At 36.0% G+C, this 19,313-nt stretch overlaps 1 protein-coding gene across 1 annotated transcript in view; it reads left to right on the top strand.

Annotated features, from left to right (window-relative positions):
* Window positions 1–19,313, top strand: part of TBC1D19 (TBC1 domain family member 19) — a 114,656-nt gene that overhangs the window by 35,831 nt on the left and 59,512 nt on the right. The window contains exons 5-9 of the mRNA XM_090268198.1: window positions 2,042–2,116; window positions 3,183–3,246; window positions 4,229–4,275; window positions 6,717–6,827; window positions 17,872–17,944. Coding sequence (XP_090124324.1) covers window positions 2,042–2,116; window positions 3,183–3,246; window positions 4,229–4,275; window positions 6,717–6,827; window positions 17,872–17,944 — 370 coding nt within the window. The remainder of the gene's footprint in view (window positions 1–2,041; window positions 2,117–3,182; window positions 3,247–4,228; window positions 4,276–6,716; window positions 6,828–17,871; window positions 17,945–19,313) is intronic.

Raw genomic sequence — 19,313 nt, 5'->3', positions numbered from 1 at the left:
TGCTGGAAATATGGGAGGGGAACATGTTGTGAAGTATATGATGGTCTAACCACTATGCTGCACACCTGAAACTAATGCAAAATAATATTGAATATAAAAGGTAATAGAAAATTAAATTTAAAAGAATTAAGCTTTATGTACTTGCTTCTGCCACAGTCTGGAATGGGTGGAACAAGTAACAGAAGGCTTATTACAGAAAATGATATTTAAGCTAATATCTGAAAGTTGAATAATATTTATCCAAATAAATTGTGATCTAAGGATGTTGGACATAAAAGGGGACTATATTGTTGTAATTAATGTTTGATCATGAATAAGATATTTTAATTCTTGGACCTAAGAGAAATATCTGTAATACAAAAAAAAAAAAAATTGAAAATAAACCAGTGTATTGATTTAGTTTTGGGAGTATTTTATGCTATTTATTAAGAGGTTTTTTTGTTTTGTTTTGTTTTTGAAAATCTATTTTTACATATTTAATAAACCAAGTGTTTTACATTTCACACAGCTCTGAATTTCTCCTATAGATGATTTTTTTGTTGTTGTTCGTTCATTGCTTAGGCCATTGTATCGACAATTTTAAAAGGCTTACAACATTACTTAGAGTAGAAATCTGCTCAAATATTGAGCTTCTGTTAAGTGTTGGAGGAAGTGTGATACTGTGCTGTGAGCGCGAGGACGTGGGCGAGCCCATCAGCAGTAGGCACCTACTACCGGCCGGGCGGGGCACCAGGTAAGAGAAGGCTTAACAGAGGTGAAGGCCTGAAGGGTGAATAAGATTTGCCCAGCTAAAGTAGGAATAAGTGTGTTGGGGATTGGAGTAGAGCGTGGAGAGTATTTTCCAGATAAAGAGAGTAATGGGTTTAAATACATGTGTTAAGGAAGCAGCTATGAATGATAGCTATAGGAAAACCTATCAATTATTGAATGATTATTATAATTATTATGTCACTGTTCAAAGTACTTTACATCTTTAATCTTTATAATAACTACATAAAGGAGCTATTCTTATTCTACTTTATTTGACTGGTTATAACTGTCCCTTATAAACAATGTAATCTCTATAGTTCTCCCCTTTTATTCCTTGGTCTAAATTTTGAAACTTTTGTATTATTTTATTTTGGATTTAGTAAGTAGTCTTTAAGCATATTTTAGTATAAAATTTTGACATTTTATTTTGGCATTGAAGAAAATAGTTTACTAAAATATATCAATAATTTATGACTATTAAAATTAACTTTTTTCAAGTTTATAAGAAATGTCGGAAATAGAGAAGAAAGCAATCAATATTGTGAAAAGCAGTAAGACAAATCCAGATTTTGACCCAGTCTCAAATATAACTGCCCTGGCCTCTTCACAAAACTCAATATCATGGAAAAAAATGACAAAGAGACTCTAGATTAAGCTACTGAAAAAGGCATCACAATCAAATGTAAAGTATGCATGAATTTTTTAATGTAATGCATGGATAAAAAACTATAAGACATTTTGGGGACAACTAGAAAATTTTGAACATGGATTAAATATTACATGATATGAAATATTATCATTAATTTTTTAAAGATGTCATAGTGGTATTATGGTTTGTAGGAGAAGGTTCATATTCTTAGATCATTCATGCTAAAGTATTTAGGGGTGAAAAGTCATGTTTGGAAAAATGACTAATAATTTCTGTAAAATTTTATTTTTTACTAGGTCAATATTATTTCTGAGTAGTAATCATTTATAAAACACCTAAACTTAACTTACCTTTTTGTTATCTGCTATTTTTTCTTATAATGTTTATTGCCGTATGACTTAGATTTTTTAACATCTGTTCTCATTCCTGCCCTTCACTAGAATGTCAGTTCTACGAGGACTGAGACTTTCTGTTATTCATGACCTAATTCAGAGCACTAAGGATAGTATCTGGTACATTGCAGGCAGTAATCAATATCTGTTGATTAATATAACATATAGAAACTTTTTTTTCCAGTTTTTTTTTTAATCAGTTTCAGTTTTGTTAACCAGAAACAATAATAGATTGTTCTTTATATTTCAGGGAAGCTGGGAAAAAAGAATTTTGAAGAGTTTAAATAGTATGTGCACTGAACTGAGTATCCCATTGGCACGAAAGGTACTTTTAAGTATTTTATTGTAAATCAAGTACTAGAAAGTATCATGAAGTTATAACTTAGGCAGGTTTATCTTATTTTTACTAATATATCAGCTTGTTTTGAAACAAAAATCTGTAAAAGACTATGTGGGTGTATTCTATGTAGACTTATGTATACTGTAATGCTTTTGGTAATAAACCTATAACTTGAGAATAAATAGAAATAAAATCTAGAATCTACAGTATAGATTTTTTAGAGATTTGGCTGTAAAGGTTATAAGTGCACTTTGAAGATTTTAATTACCTTTCAACTCCTTACTTTTTGGCTTATTAGCACAATTCCCGTATTTTTGAATTAGAGATGGAGTTTAGGCACAGAATGAAAAGAATGATTTGTTATCTCTGCAGAACTATTAAGTTGGAGTAGTATTAGGTTTACTTAAATCTAATACTCAACATTTATCTGTCTTTCTGGGCTGTGATGGGGGAGAGATGAAAAAGGAGAGAAAAGCCCCTTGAGAAATGTTCTGGATTCTTACAGCTGCTCCCAAGTAGGAGAGCACACGTTCCGCTTCACTTCATTACTTCTTTCTCCCTTCCTGCTATTTCTTCCCTGTTGTTGAGTACCGTTGATGTGTTTTGGATAATATCCAAGGACAAGTCACTGAAGACAGGAGGAGGATGGTGTTAAAAAAGGGATACATTTATATTAACTGTCTAACTATGTGTACTGTGCAATATACTGTCTTTCATAGAGGAAGATGATGCTTCTGACTCAGTCATACTCTCTTGGCCATTCCTCTTTGTGATGCATTTCTGAGATTGCTGGATGGAGTAAGAGGAGGAGTATGTGGCTGAGGAGCAGTTTTTTGTGTGTGTGAAATTTACTGGCCCTTCTTTTCTTGGACTCATTGGCTGAGCCATTGAAACTAGATATAATAGTTAAATAAGTTTATGTGTAATCAAATTATTTTTCCATATGTTACAGTAGCTTATTTAAACTTTTAGAGAAGTTATTGATTCTTATTTTTCGGTTGGATTGGTAAACTTCACAAAATAAAATTAATTTTTAAATTACCCTTTTTAGAGGCCAGTTGGAGAACAGAAAGAACTTCTCAATAAATGGAATGAAATGGGAACTGATGAACCAGGTATACGAAGAACTTTTTTCAAAATATGGTAATGGAGAAAAAATTGCCTTCTTAATTGTGACTTCAAAATAGCAATATTAACAGTTCTTTTGGACAATAACAACTTTCTCTTCCCACTAATTTACTATAATCTGTTTTGTTTGCTTTGCAGTTTGAAAATTCCTAACTTTAGTCAGTGTTCTGCATTATTTTGAGAACATTTAAATCTATTATTCTTTCTTTAAAGCAGCATTTGAAAATATTTTTATTAAGAGGTAAATTAAATCATTCTTGCATTTCTTAGACTCATAGTTAAGGTAAATATTTTTCAAACTTTAATTCCATTGAGATGTCAAAGATAGGTTAAACGATGAAAAGTTTTAAGACTTCTAAAAATGTTTTTAAGAACTTATTTTTGGATCATTGTGGCATTTAAAACTGAGTTGCTCAACTTTATAAACATGTAATGAGTGAAACTATATGTAATTTACTATGATAAATATATACGTATATAATTGCATAGGTAGACATGTACATAATCGCTCACTATGAAAATAAGTGTGGGGGACTGGGCAGGAAGTAAGTACTGTAAGAGAGAAAGCATTTACAGAGTTCTAAAGAGAGGACAGTTCAGTACAACTGGAGGAGTTCACTAAGGATGCATTGTTTGTATCTTATGTACTTTGAGAATTCTCACATAGAATTTTTACACTATATTGACATTGTCTTTTCAATTCAGTTACAAATAATCTATTACAAATTTATGAAAGGGAGACTCTTAATTTCTTTCAGACTATGTCATCTAGGCTCTCCAAGGGAGGTATTTTTTATTTTTGTATTCCCAATACTTAACAGAATGTATGACAAAAAACCAGTACTCTACACATGTTTGGATTAATATAGCTACACAGCAACATATGAAAGTCATGAACATTTATTATTAATAGACATTCATATACTATGTTAACTGAAATTTTGTTTTGATCTATCTTCCTAATTCTAGATTTAAGCCTTTTCAGACCTGTTTATGCACCTAAGGATTTTCTTGAGGTAGGTTCTGTTGGTTAAATATATGCATGTTAATGAGGGGAAACAGTGAAAGAAATGATGATGGAAGAAGATCTCCAGGCAGAGAAATCACCATGTAAACAGTCCCCGAGCCAATGAGGCAGCGAAATGACATGATCAGATTTGTGTTTGGAAATTGCTCTTGGAAAATACATCAGAAAATGGAAAGATTAGAGGCAAGTAAATCAATTAGGAAGATTTTTATTTAAAAATAGTGACTATAAATCATGTAGCCTGCTGCCTGGAACATATAGGTGCTCAGGGAATCTTTTTCCTTTTTGTTCCCTCCTGTTTCTAGTAGTCTAGGCAATAAGCAGTGTAAATACAGGTGACCTTAAATAGCTCATTATAAATGACTAGTTAGTACATTCTATTCGATCTCGACCAAGGGTCACTACCAGACTTCCAGGTGTACCTGGAGATAGGCATAGGTAGAAACTCAGCTGCAAGTTAATCCTATCTTAAACTGCTCTATCTCCAACAGGTAGAACAATGCTTAGCATGTACCTGCTTGATAAATAGTTGTTGAATGAATGAGTGAATGAATTAATCTTTCACATTTTATTTTTACTTCTTTTCTGTACCTGTTTTCTCTGCTATGAGTTTGCCAGGATTAAACATTGTTAGAATTTTTTCAGGCATTTTGGAGTTGTAAATAGTCTCCTTTTAACATTAAAGAGAAGTTAGATTGGTCAGAAACTGACTTTATAGTGATGGCATTATTTATTTTAGCTTATTAAAAGTTTCTTCCAAACTCTTTCCTTTTCTAGCACTAGAGCTGAACTTTCATGCAGTTTTTATATGGCTGTCTTTAACTATGTTTCCTCCTTAATAGTCACATATTCTATTTCCTTAGGAATAGTTGCTGAATTGATGCTTTTATTATTCATGCTGAAATTCTTCTTTAATTCAAGAATATGTTCTATAATTATTTCTTTAGTCATAGTTGCTGCATTTCTAATAGGTTTTCTTTTCTATTACCTGTGTATGCATAGATTCTTTTCCTTTCTTATCTGTGTTTGCAAGTTTCCCACGCAGCAGGATCCTTTATTTATATAATTAGGCTAAAATTGTGCTGTTGTATATTAGCCTCTATTTAATGCTATTGATTCTTTGCTAATTTTTTTAAAACAAATACCATTGACATTTTCAGTTTCAATCTAGTGTTTGCAATTTTAGGAAACTTTTAGCGTTATAACATGTTCCCTTTTATCACCATTAACTATCCGTTCAGTAATGCCTCCAGCAGATATGATAGTGTTTCTGTCATCTTAATTTCCTTCACTGGATTCTTGATGGTTTTCTTCCTGCAACAGTTTCAATTTAAAAATATTTAAAAATTTTATTATTATTCTTTCCCCAAAATGAATGTCAATTGATAGAAAAATAAGAAAACATACCATAAGAAGAAAAACTTAATCAAAATTATTTATAATACCATCATACAGCAATAAACACTATAATTATCGTAATTTAAAAAATGTAATATATTGTGAACATTTTTAATATTATTACCTACATTACTTATTACACTGTTTTATTATGTGAATTGATCATAATTTACTTCTGTAGAAATCTTTATGAGTAGCTTTTCCTTTTAAAAATTATATTGACAATGTTTTTAGAAAGATAGTGAAGTAATATTGGCCATTCAGCTGCAAGGACTGGCTGTGACCGCTGCCCACTGCACACTGGGTCTGCCTCTTGAGTGTGTCAGTTGTGGAGGTGATGCTTCAATGTGGTTTGAAGCTACCCCTGGGTGTGCAGGCTCTGGGGCCCCCAGGGAGGTGGAGGCCAAGGTCATCCACCACCTGTGATCTTCCGGGCCACCTGGTATAAGCTGCCAAGCAGTCCGCAGATGGCTGCTACTTGCTTGGCTTAGGGGTACCCAGGCGAGGCCAGGCAGTGAACCAAGGCTGGCTATGGCAAGTGACAGGCCTTGGGCCCCTTACTGAGAGGTACGGGGCTCACTCGGCCAGATGCTGCTTGTTTGATAGAATTTAGGAAAGTCTCAATTAATACTTGTTTTTAAAAGAGTTAGAGTTGGTTCTAAAATTTCTCCTGGTAAATATTACAATCAAGCAGTTTTTGTTTTTCCATCACCTTCCCTGGTAAATTATTATAATCAAACAATTTTTTCCCCTTACCATCAAAAAGCTTTTCTTTATAACTAAATTCTTAACTTTTTAGTTTTATATGGTAGATCATCAGCTGGAATGTTAAGCCATCCTAATTAAAATCATGTTTATAGTATTTTAACATTTTAGCACAAATTTATAGTATTTTAGAATGTTACTGAAGCATATGCATAACCCCAAATAGTTTTTAATTTTGTGGTGATACACAGAGAATATCACTGCCAATTTTATCAGTGTAGATATCCTATAAAAAACTAATCGATTTTGTTGGATTTGTTTTTAAAGGTATTAATTAATCTTCGCAACCCAAATTATGAAAATGGTGATTCTCTTGGTTTCAGGACTCATTTGGGTTTAATTCAAGTTCCTCTGAAAGTAAAAGACATCCCTGAATTGGTAAGTATGGGCATCTGCAAATAAATGAACATATTTTAGAAGACAACCACTAGGATATTTTAGTACATCTACATCCATACACTGGATGATCCACTCATTAAGTAAATAAAATAAAGCTTCTTTTTATTGTAAATATGTTACATAGAGAAGGAGTTGTTTTGCCAGTAGGGCTGAAGATGTGCTTTCATTGAGTTATAAATGCTTTTGCTTATTTCTCATCTTCGTAAACAGCATAGATTTACAAGACGGCTTATTGGGATTCAGGCACCTGATGTATATCGATAAAACAGATTGAAACAAATTATGAATTTTATAAAATTTTTTAATGAAAGTATATTTTATTTCCTTTAACCAACATTTATTAAGCTTCTAGCATGGTGAGGCTCTGAAGGAGATAAGGAAAAGTAAGGATGAGACTGTCTTTGCGCTGGAGACTCTCACATTTGGTGAGGAAGCAAGTTTTAAAATGGAGTCATTATAGAAAGGTGAGGAGATTTCCTGATGGCGGAGTTAAGAAATTTCACTGCAAAACAATAAGGAGCATAGAAACGTAAATATTGTGTTTGCTGAAACAGGGACAGATTGTAAGTCTGCGCTTGAGTGGTAAGACAGAGAGCTGATGGGAGAATGATGAATAACTTCAACATGCAAGCAGAGGTTCAAGCCTAAATGGGAGAAAACGGGAGGTATGAATGAGAAGTGTGCCGCTAATCAATAGATGTCCTCCAGCTCCAGTTCTCTCTTTTTTTTGCTCTGTCCTTTTATACTGGAGCTGGACCTTATAAGCATTTCTTTCTGGCCAACTGGCTTAATAGTAGGCTCTGTTAGTAGAGGTTTCTGGAGGGCGCTGCAGGAGCATCATGGCAGGAGAAAGGGGCTTCCCTTCCTGGTGTGGGAACCTGCAGAGCGGCATGCGGGAGGCCCGGTAGCACTCACTTCGGCAGCCGCAGCAGCCTGCTCCAGCCTGTGTCCTCTGGCAGGGGTCTTGACCACCCCTGGGCCCTTTTCATAGAGGTCTGATTTCAGTCTTGAGGCAGGGGAGGCTTTCCTGAATGTAGTCCCTTCTTGGTTCACTGTCTTTCAGCCTGGAAGTCAGAGTTGCTTTCTGCATTTGCTTATTCTATTTTTCTGTATTCACACATCTGGTATGGTTTCTGTTTCCTTACTGAACACTGACCGGCACAAGAAGCCAGATAATTTTCTACATAGAATCTGGGAAAGGCTCAGGAACTGGAGACACCACATGTTATAGAAGGCCGTAGTGAATCAGACGGCTGAAAATGGAGATTGTGTGAACATCTGTGTAAGGAGGAGTTAGATCCCCTAGGCTCAGAGTCAGGTGGGAGACCAGAGACACGGAATCAGGAAGGCTATGAATGAACTCAGAGACCTCAGACACAGAGCAGGACAGGAAGAAGATACTGCATTGAAGACAGAGGAATTAAGCGGAAGTTGACTGAGTGGTGAGATTAAAACTCTCATCCCCTATCGCCACCACTGTGCCTACCCAGTTCTCTCCTTCCTAGTTTTTCACCAACTCTAGAACACCAGAGAAGCGACTGCCAGAGCTTCAGAGCACCTTTACAAAGAGATAGCTGGTTGGCTATAAAACTACCCCAGAGGGGAGCCCCCCACACTCTATTGCAGACAGAGCTTCCAGTCAGTTTCTTATTGCCTCATTCCTAAATGTGAATGACCAGCCTAGGATCTCCAGGAACTTGAAATCCTCCAGTTTGAAAGGCTAAGACCAAAACTAAAACAAACAAATAAAAAATAATAGTTAAAGTAGCCAATATATAGAGTAAACACTTATCATGACCACTAATAGTTGTTTCGGGTTTAAATTTACATTCACACTCACACGATACAGTAGGCCACAACCTGACACCAGGTTCACTTAGGTTTGTAGAGTGATACGGGACAAAACATAGCATGTCAGTGTATCAGCAAGCCCTTATCAGGTAGATCTTTGCTGGGAGTCTGCAGACACCCAGATGCTCCTTCCTAGACCCCACAAGGAATACATGCAATTGGAAGTGACAAGATCAGATAGGCAAAGCACAGGGAAGTCTCTTACACGATAGGAACCAATTCTTGAAATGAACGTGAGTATAGCTTCCAAGTCCCCTCCAGGGACGACACACCAGGCAGCTCAGACATGTGTTTTCCAGTAGATTTTTATAGTTATAGTCTTCAATTTCAGATATAATTTACCAGCCAAGGGTCATATTTTTTTTAAATGTTTTTTATTGATTATATTGTTACAACAGTTCCAATTTTCTCCCCCTTGTTCCCCTCCACCCAGCACCCCCCTCCCCCAACAATCCCCCCCCCAAGTCCATACCCCTGGTTCGTAAAAATTAACTATCCCCCCCCTCTCAAATATTAGGACCCTTTGTAATCTTGTAAAGGACAATGGGCGAAGGTCTCAAGCTCCTCTAGCTGCTTCAAGCTGGACATGGTCGTCGTCCTACCTACCCTTGGGTCCAGAAAACCCTAATAAGAGTGGGGGTGTGGAGGGGAGGGTGGCCTTCCCACATGGGGAAGGATCGTGCAGACTCCAGGTCAGTTGGCTGTCTCCGGTCAACGGCGTGCTTGGTTTAACAGGCTGGTGTCCTTGTTGTGTTCTGGGGGCAACAGATTTGGCAAAAAGGGTTAAAAGACATCATTCAATCCGTAACTACTAGATGACAAAAGGCAGGGATTAATTTTTCAATGTTCCATATTAGGGAAAAAAAAAAAAAGGCTTCTTTGTAAGAAGGTGTGCTAGGCACATCTCGCCTGTCCAAAACCCTTTTGCCCATTATGCTTAGTTTGGGCTGAGGTAAATAGTTTAGGTTTTTCCCCCTCTCAGACCTCTGGGCCTTTTCAGTCCAAGCCATTAGGATAGAAAAGAGAAACCCGTTTTAAAGTGAAGCCCACAGACCACCCCATTCTTCCCCAACCCAGCCATTTAGTTCAGCCAAACCGTTGAGTCTCAGGAGGCAGCGCTGCAGAGAGGATTAAGTGAGGCTTATGCGTACAGATAATCACTCAGGTAATGCGATCATAGGCTTATGTCCTTTGAAAACAAAAAACACGTGTTAATTTATGTAACATAACCCGCAAACAAGTCTCTAAATCTGGAGAAGAAACTTTTAAGACGGTTAGTTGCCCTGTTTTATACTCTACTACTGATCATTGTGATTTTCCTTGAATAATAATTTTTCTCCGTAAGGTTACCCTCCTTGTCTTTAAAGGGACTACATTAAGTCCATTTTTAATTTATCCTGTTCGTTTGCATAAACATAACAAGAGCAGCAAATGATCACTTATGATCTTTAGTTCTGCTTTGCTGGAACTTACCCAAGGAATATTTGGGGTGACCTTCAGTCTGTTCTTCAGGGCACAGAAGCTGTGCCACATATCTGGCTTTCATCCTTGCCTGTACACACCTGTTTTTTCCAAGTCTTTCTGGTCTTTCCTTGTGCCTTAAGGTCCCTTCTAGCCATCTTTCAGGAAAACAACCTTCGTTCCTTCCCTGGAAAGATTGCTGTGGACCGTACAACCAACCATGGTACCAGGCCTTTTATCTCACGGGCTTTTATTACCTTTGAAAGTCATTCCGAGTTCCTCAGGGCTTTCTGGTAACAATCTGAGCCCAAGTATGTTTCCTTTAGGCTTGACATTCCAGTCAAAGACTTGGTCAGAAAAAAAAAAAAAAAAAAAAAGAACCTCTGTTGACAACTGGTCTTATTAGTTCTATGCAAAGGAACTTATGTCATTACTTACTTGTTTAGAATGCCAAACTCTGGAGGGATCAAATAGGGAGAAAAATATACAACGTGAAGGAAAATCTTTGTCCTAATATTCACTGAACTGGCATTTCCATTCTTCATATTTTCATTTTTCCCCCACTAAAAAATTTTTGTTTGTTTTTCCATTACAGTTGTCTCACTTTTTTAGCCCTCTTGTTTCCCTGCACCCTGTCCCTCCCCTCCCCCACATTTAGTCCCCACTCAGTTGCACCTGTCTGTGGGTCATTCATATATATATATATTTTTTTTAACTTGACCCATCCCCTTACACCTTTCTTTTCCTCCCCCCCGCCCCCCTTGTTACTGTTAGTCTACTTCTTGTTTACATACCTCTGGTTCAATTTTGCTCATTTGTTTGTGTTGTTCATTAGTTTCCTGTAATAGGTGACAGCATAAGGTATTTTTCTTTTGTTGCCTGGCTTATTTCACTAAGCATAATTTTCTCTAGTTCCATCCATGTTGTTGCAAATGGTAGAAGTTCCTTCTTTCTTTCTGCTACATAGAATTCCATTGTGTAAATGTACCACAGTTTTTTGATCCACTCATCTACAGATGGGCACTTAGGTTGTTTCCAGCACTTGGCTATTGTAAATAGTGCTGCTATGAACATTGGAGTGCATAGGTTCTTTTGAATTGGTGTTTCGGGATTTTTTGGATATAATCCTAGCAATGGAATTACTGGTTCAAAAGGCAGTTCAATTTTTAGTTTTTTAAGGAAATTCCAAACTGTTTTCCACAGTGGCTGCACCAATCTGCATTCCCACCAGCAATGCACCAGGGTTCCCGTTTCTCCGCATCCTCTCCAGCACAAGTTGTTTGTTGATTTGTTGATGATTGCCATTTTGACTGGTGTGAGGTGGTATCTCATTGTGGTTTTAATTTGCATCTCTCTGATGGCTAGTGATGTTGAGCATACTTTCATATGTCTATGGGCCCTCTGTATGTCTTCTTTGGAGAAGTGTTTGTTCAGGTCCTTTGCCCATTTTTTAATTGGGTTGTCTGTCTTCTTGGTGTTGAGTCGTATGAGTTCTTTATATATTTTGGAGATCAATCCCTTGTCTGAGATGTCATTGGCGAATATATTTTCCCATATGGTTGGTTTCCTTTGCATCTTGCTGATGTTTTCTTTAGCTGAGCAGAAACTTTTTAGTTTGATGTAGTCCCATTTGTTTATTCTTTCCTTTATTTCCCTTGCCTTAGGAGATATATCAGTGAAAATGTTGCTACATGGGATATCTGAAATTTTCCTGCCTATTTTTTCCTCTAGGACTTTTATGGTGTCACGGCTTACATTTAAGTCTTTGATCCATTTTGAGTTTATTCTGGTGTATGGTGTGAGCTGGTGGTCTAGTTTCATTTTTTTGCATGTCCCTGTCCAGTTCTCCCAACACCATTTGTTGAAGAGGCTCTTTTCACTCCATTTGATGTTCTTTCCCCCTTTGTCAAATATTAGTTGACCATATGAACCTGGGCTTATTTCTGGGCTCTCTATTCTGTTCCATTGATCTATATGTCTGTTTTTATGCCAATTACCGTGGCCTTGTAGTATAGTTTGATATCGGGTATTGTGATTCCTCCTACTGTGTTCTGCCTCAAAATTGCTGTGGCTATTCGGGCTCTTTTTTGGTTCCATATAAATTTTTGAAGTATTTGTTCTAGGTCTGTGAAATATGTTGCTGGTATTTTAATAGGGATTGCATTGAATCTATAAATTGCTTTGGGTAGTATGGACATTTTAATGATGTTGATTCTTCCCATCCATGAGCATGGTATACGCTTCCATTTATTTGTATCTTCTTTAATTTCTTTCTTCAGTGTTATGTAGTTTTCTGTGTACAGGTCTTTTACCTCTTTGGTTAAGTTTATTCCTAGGTATTTTATTTTTCTTGTTGCTATGGTAAATGGGATTTTTCTTTCAGTTTCTATCTCTGAGTTTTTATTGTTGGTGTATAAAAATGCCTTCGATTTCTTAATATTGACTTTGTATCCTGCTATTTTGCCGAATTCACTTATTAGATTGAGTAGTTTTTTTGTGGAGTCTAAAGGATTTTCTATGTACACTATCATGTCATCTGCAAATAATGACAGTTTTACTTCCTCTTTTCCAATTTGGATGCCTTTTATTTCTCTTTCTTGTCTGATTGCTGTGGCTAGAACTTCCAAGACTATGTTGAATAGGAGTGGAGAGAGCGAACATCCTTGTCTTGTTCCTGATCTCAGGGGGAATGCTCTCAGTTTTTGCCCATTGAGTATGATGTTGGCTTCAGGTTTCTCATATATGGCCTTTATTATGTTGAGGTATGCTCCCTCTATTCCCATTTTGCTGAGAGTTTTTATCATAAATGGGTGTTGTACTTTATCAAATGCTTTTTCCGCATCTATTGATATGATCATGTGGTTTTTGTCTTTCATTTTGTTTATGTGGTGTATCACGTTTATTGATTTGCGAATATTAAACCATCCTTGCATCCCTGGGATGAATCCTACTTGATCGTGGTGTATGATCTTTCTAATGTGTTGCTGGATCCGGTTTGCCAATATTTTGTTGAGGATTTTAGCATCTATGTTCATCAGCGATATTGGGTCATATTTTTTTCAGTAAACAACATTGCTCATTAATACAACTGTCATTCCTTTTCACACCTGTGTGTGTTTGTGTGATTTAATACATTTTCAGGGTCACAGTGCTAGAAAAAGGTAAACCAAGGTCATCTTCATATGGAACCTGTTGTTAACTATTTCTTCCCAATAGAAAACTTAAAGAAACCATTAATATTCTCAAAGAGAAGGTATTACTCATGAAATGAAAGCAGAATTTTAATAAAATAACAAAACAAACAGTAGAGTATGAAAAAGAGCTTTTAAGAATCAAAAATATGGTATGCAAAAAAAAAAAAAAATCAGGTCAGTAGAATAGTTAAAAACAAAGCTGAAGAAATCTGTCAGAAGACAGAGCAAAAGCAAGAGGCCAGAGATGAAAAATAAGGGAGAAAAAATAATTTAATTTATATGATCAATCCAGGAGGTTAACATCTGACCAATAGAAGTTCCAGAAAAAAGAAAAAAGAGTTCCAAGAACTGAAAGACAGGAATCTCTAGTGTGGAAAGGCCACCTAGTACCCAGTGCCATGAATGAACAAAGAGCCGTAGCAAGGCACCTGAAAAGAAGGCTGAACACTTTTCATTGAAGAAAAACAGAGTACATGTGAAGTGTCAGGAGTCAGAGAGTAGCATCTTACTTCTCAGCAATAAGACTAGAAACCGGAAGATTTTGCAATAAAGCCTTTAAAAATGCAAATGATTTTAGGCTAGACTTCTGTGTGTAACCACTAGTCAATCAAACGTGAAGTTGGAGTAGACATTTTCAGATGTATATAATCTAAAATAAAATATTTACTCTTATTCAGGGAGCTACTGGTACAAGTGCTCCAAAACAAGGTTATAAATAAAAAGAGCGAATAGGGGGCTTAGGGAATGAGATTTTGCTTTAGGAGAAGGAGAATTTCCAAAATGACAATGAGGAGAAATTCTAGGACAGAGGCAGTACACAGGGCCAGAGCAGAGTGATCCCACGTTGGAGCAGAAGGGTGGAGGGATCCCAGATGAATGCCTACAAGAAAACACCAAAGGTATAGATGATCTGACAGATTTGACCACATGCAGAATTATATCAAGGAGGCTTTTTGCAGAGTTGTCAAAGGTTGTAGGAAGAGGTGAATGATTAGAGAAAATTCTGTTAAGTGGCAAAATAATTTAATTATGAACTGAATGAAAAAAGTATAAGAAAGGAAACACATCTATAACATTATGTGGCTTGTCAGTGAATAATATTTAAATAGTCATAATAATGCAAACTCTTAATATAGATTTAATCACTTATTGACATATAATTATTTGAAATGATAGAGAGAAGTATATGAGCTAAATTCATTTACCACAAAAAAAAATCAATGGATATCTGAAATTGGTGCATTAAAAATAGCGATATATACATGTTACTTGGAAAAATGCAGATAATTACCAGAAAATAAGCTGCATGTGGGTGTCCCTGGGTAATGGGCCAATTATGTGTGTGTGCGTGTGTGTATGTGTGTGTGTGTGTGTGTGTTGGGAAGGAGTGTAAGACAGAGAACGGCTATTTTGTTGTAAAAAAGTCTTTTAGCTGATTTGACTTCTTAAACCATTTGCTGCGTGTAGAGACAATACAGGTGAATAGATTCTGAAGCCAACTCACCTGGGTTTAAGTTCTTGCTCTGCCACTTATTGGCTGTGTGACCTTGAGCAAGTTTTTCACTTGGAGCTTTAGTTTTCTTATATGTAAGATAGGGATGGTAATACCTCATAGGAGTGTTGTGCAGATCAGTAAGTTAAGATAAATGTTATGGGTTGAATTGTGTCGTTCCCCCCCCCCAAAAAAAAATAGGTATGGTGAAGTCCTAACCCCCAGTACCTGTCTATAAATGTGACCTCATTTGGAAATAAGGGTCTTCACAGGTGCGATTAGATTAAGGTGATGATTAATGGAGTTGGGTGGGCCCTAAATCCAATATGACCGGTGTCCTTATAAGAAGAGGAGAAGGGACACAGAAGAGAGAGACACAAAGAGAATGCCCTATGACAATGAAGGCAGAGTTGGGAGTGATACCCCTACAAGCCAAGGAACACCAAAGATGGCTAGCAGCATCAGAAGCCAAGGGAAAGGCATGCTGTGGATTCTTCCCTAGAGCCTTCAGGGAGAGCGTGGCCCTGTAAATACCTTCACTTTGGACATCTAGCCTTCAGAACTGTGAGAATAAATTTCTGTTGTTTAAAGCCACCCAGTTAGTGAAACATGGTAAGCAGTATTTAACTGTTGACCATGACTACTACAATTTTGATAAAAAGTTAATTTTTAAGGAGTAATTTTTAAAAAGTGTGAAAAACCCTGTGTTAGTAGAGGTTTGTACAAAATGCTATGGCTGTACAGAAGAAGTGGCAGATTCTTCCCCTGGAGGTGGTGCGAAGTCTTCTTAGTAAAAGGCAGGGCAAGTTGATCATGTATGTAAAGGTTCAGCATGTGTCTGAGTGGGACTAATTCCATCGTGTGTCTGTCTGAAGGGACCTGGAACTGATGTGGATTCATTCTTAGCTATTGAAGAATGAAAGCCTGCGACTGATTTTCACAAGTTGTGGCTATACCTACTAAGAGTACAGTTAGCCCCCCTCTTCTTGTGGTCAGTAGGGGTGGTTGTCCCTACCTTCCCGGAATCACATGGCCGGGGTATATATTGATTCTGACTGCAGGCTGCATGGTGTATCTGTACGAGCACTGAACTTCGTGAGGCTCGTGAGTCTTGTGGTCTTCCACTGGATGGCCCTTAAATCTGGTTCACGGTGTTATGTAGCCTCATCCATTGTTAAAAGGAAATTCCTTGAAACTAAAAATTGATGATCTCTGAAGTGAAGTTGCTGACTAACTTCTGTTTACTCATTCAGCCATGCGGAGATAGCAGGGCGCAGCCGCAGCTCGGCGGTGGGGTTTACTGCTCTCGCGCTCCTCTGTGTGTCACTGAGCACATGCTGGGCTCTGGCGCTGCCCATGTGCAGACACGGTCCCTGCGTTCCCAGGGCTTCAGCGAAGTGGGGGGATGGACAGTAAAGACATAATTTTAGTGTGATGTGATTATGTGGTTTTATAGAAGTTGATGAAAGCTAATACGTGTGCCTAGAGTTGCCAAAAGCAGCCTGAGATATCAAAGAAGGTGTCCTAGAAGGCTTAATATTTTGGGGGGATTGTGAAGGAAATCTGAGATTAGGGGCCAGGGCTGCTGATGTTGAGTGAAGCGCAGTCCAGAGCGGTGCCATAGAAAATGGATGTTCAGAGTCTTTTTATGCCCCTGCCATGTCTTAGCATAAGTATAATTCTCCTTTGTGTTATGGAACCGAATACTGAAATGTTTATTGGACTTAATGTCCCTCTCAAGTATGAGGATCCAATTTATTTAAAAATCAAATAAATCGTCATTAGTACTAATGATTTCAACGAAGAAAGAGTTTAAATGACAATGGTTGAAAATGGAAGAATGACATTAAATTTTTACCTCTTTAATCTAAAATATTGGTAATATATGATGCAGTGCTTTTTTAAAGTATAGATAAAAATCAAATTTAGTTAAAAATTGAAATATGATAGTTATTTAAAATCAATGTCTTGTGAGGGACATTAATAAAGTACTAACTTAAATGATAATTTGGAAGGATTAAAACTAATTCTATTTTTTAAAGGAGAAGGAAGTTTGATTTTAGCAATTAAATAGTAACAAAACACTGAGGCAAATATTAATAGAAATATTTAATTACTTAGGGAAGAAAAATAATGCAGATAACATGGGGTTGTTATATATTTTAAAAATAACAGACAAACTTGATTATTTTCCCTAGACATTACTAGGTAAGTAGAGGAAGTCTGGAGAATAAATCTAATTTATTTTTATTTTAGCAGAGTACTTGATAGTCTAATTTTACTTAAAAATTAATTTAAGTTGTTTTGGATATTTGCAGTGTTTTGTTGATCAAGAGCTGAGTGAAGTGCAGTACCATAGAAAGCACAGATACAGAATTATATTGGTAATTTTAGACAGTGATTTTAGAAGATAAAATTGACAAGTGTTGCATATAGTATGTGTATATGTGTGTTTCAGGAGAGATTTGCATGTTAATAGGTCTTTCCTCAAAGGATAATTCATTCCTTACTTTACAGATTAGCCTATTACCTAAAAAGGGAAAAACCAAGAACTATAGTAAAAACAGTTTTAAAAAAATATTGACATCCCTCATATTGGTCTTTAAGTCATCAAAGTAAAAAAAATTTTTTAAGTAGAAGAAAATAGGAGAAAGAAAAATACTTCTAAAGGCTCTACATTTGGAGAAATACTGAGTTTAGGTTTCTTTTCCCATTATTTATTAATTTTTCCTAAAAGCATTTATCTTTTCTACTCGTATTTGTTTCACATGAAAATTAGAAATGTAAATGTTACATAATAATACTTACAGTAAAAAATTATGGTTATTCTGCTCCTTCACTTTGAATTAGTGCATTACTATTTAAAGGTTCCATAATATCCTCTTCTTCAGATATTTGAAGGACACAAAGATTTGTTTTATATTGTGATTTTAATTTATGTTGATGTTTAGGTGAAGCTGATTTTTTTTTTTACATGTGGCAAAACCTGAGATGTATGTTAATTCTATGTGTGTTATTTTTTCAGAAAGAATTATTTGTAGAACTCGGCTTGACTACAGGACAGCTAGGTATAGATGATTCTACACACGTGCCTCCTGGTTAGTATTTCTTCCATATGGCATATAATTAATGATACATGAGTGAGGTTAAGGTTTATCTTGTCATTTTCAAATCTAGTAACCTTTTCGTATCTGCCTCTCTTTAGTTACTATTAATTATTGAATAGAATCCTATATGTTGTAGATTTGGTCTTTTTGTTTGAAGATTTTAAAATAATTTTGAAAAGTCATTAGACATACATAAATTATTTTGTTGGCAAAGTCTTCATTGGCAGCACTCATATTTCCTTTTACTGGCCATCACTCTTTATTTTTTTTCATATCATCAAATTAAGCAAACACAGACATTCTACCTTGAATAAACTTAGGCTTTAAAATTAGTAGCTTTTAAACCTTAATCATTCAGAAAATTTCCTGGACTTTTCTCTGTGCATAAATTCAATGTGTTTTTTATAAAAAGCCAGACTGATATTTCACCGTAACAAAAGGGAAGTAAAAACTGACTTACAATACGGGAGGCCTGTATTGGACATATAGTACTAGACAGAGGTCAGGGCACTCTTCCAGTCTCTCCCCTGCTACTGGCTGGCTGTGGGTCGTGGACAGGCTGCTTTCCATCTCTGCACTTGCTTCTTCCTCTAAAAAAATAAGGAAGTTGGCTACTTATTAATAATAATAACAAACATAATAATAAACAGTTATTGAGCATATACTCTGCTATATGTGTATTATCTCACTTAAATCTCTCAGCAATCTAGAAGGTATGTTTATTACAACTTTTAAAACTTGACTAGTTTTTAATGCTTTGGAGAAAGTATATATCATAAAAGAATGGCTCGATGAATTTTTATTAATTGGACACATATAGATTAATAAATTGAAGCCCTCTCTTAACCTCTTTCAATCTTTATTCCCTCCATGTCAAAAATAACCACTATTCTGATTCCTCCTAGCATAGATTAGTTTTGCCAATTCTTGAAGTTTGTATGAAATAGAACATATAGTATGTACTCTTTGATGTTTGACTTTCTTTTTTGTTCACTATTGTGCTTATGAGATTTAGCTATATTGCTTTGCATATTTATAAATCTTTTGGATTTTTTAAATAAATCTTATAATAATAATAAAATGTCTGCTAAAGAGCGATTTTCCCAGCTTGTTATTTCTGAAAGAAAAAAGCACCTTCATTTGGCACAGCATTTCCTGAAGTGTGTTCCATTGTATGCCCTGTCGAGGATCTTGTTATTAAATAATGGTTGTGCTCTGTACCTGTTAAAGATGTACAGTTATAGTGTGTGTTACTATCTTAAAGATTATGAGAAGTCCTAAGAAAAATTTTAGCTCAGCATCTCCTAGTCACATTTTATCAGAAAACCTTCTTTTCTAAGCAAGATCTGTTAACATAAAT

Source organism: Furipterus horrens, unplaced genomic scaffold (genome assembly GCF_987537825.1).
Source record: "Furipterus horrens unplaced genomic scaffold, mFurHor1.1.pri manual_scaffold_2, whole genome shotgun sequence".
NCBI classification, from domain to species: domain Eukaryota; kingdom Metazoa; phylum Chordata; class Mammalia; order Chiroptera; family Furipteridae; genus Furipterus; species Furipterus horrens.
Note: the sequence above shows the minus strand (reverse complement) of the source record. Positions and strands in the feature narration are given on the sequence as shown.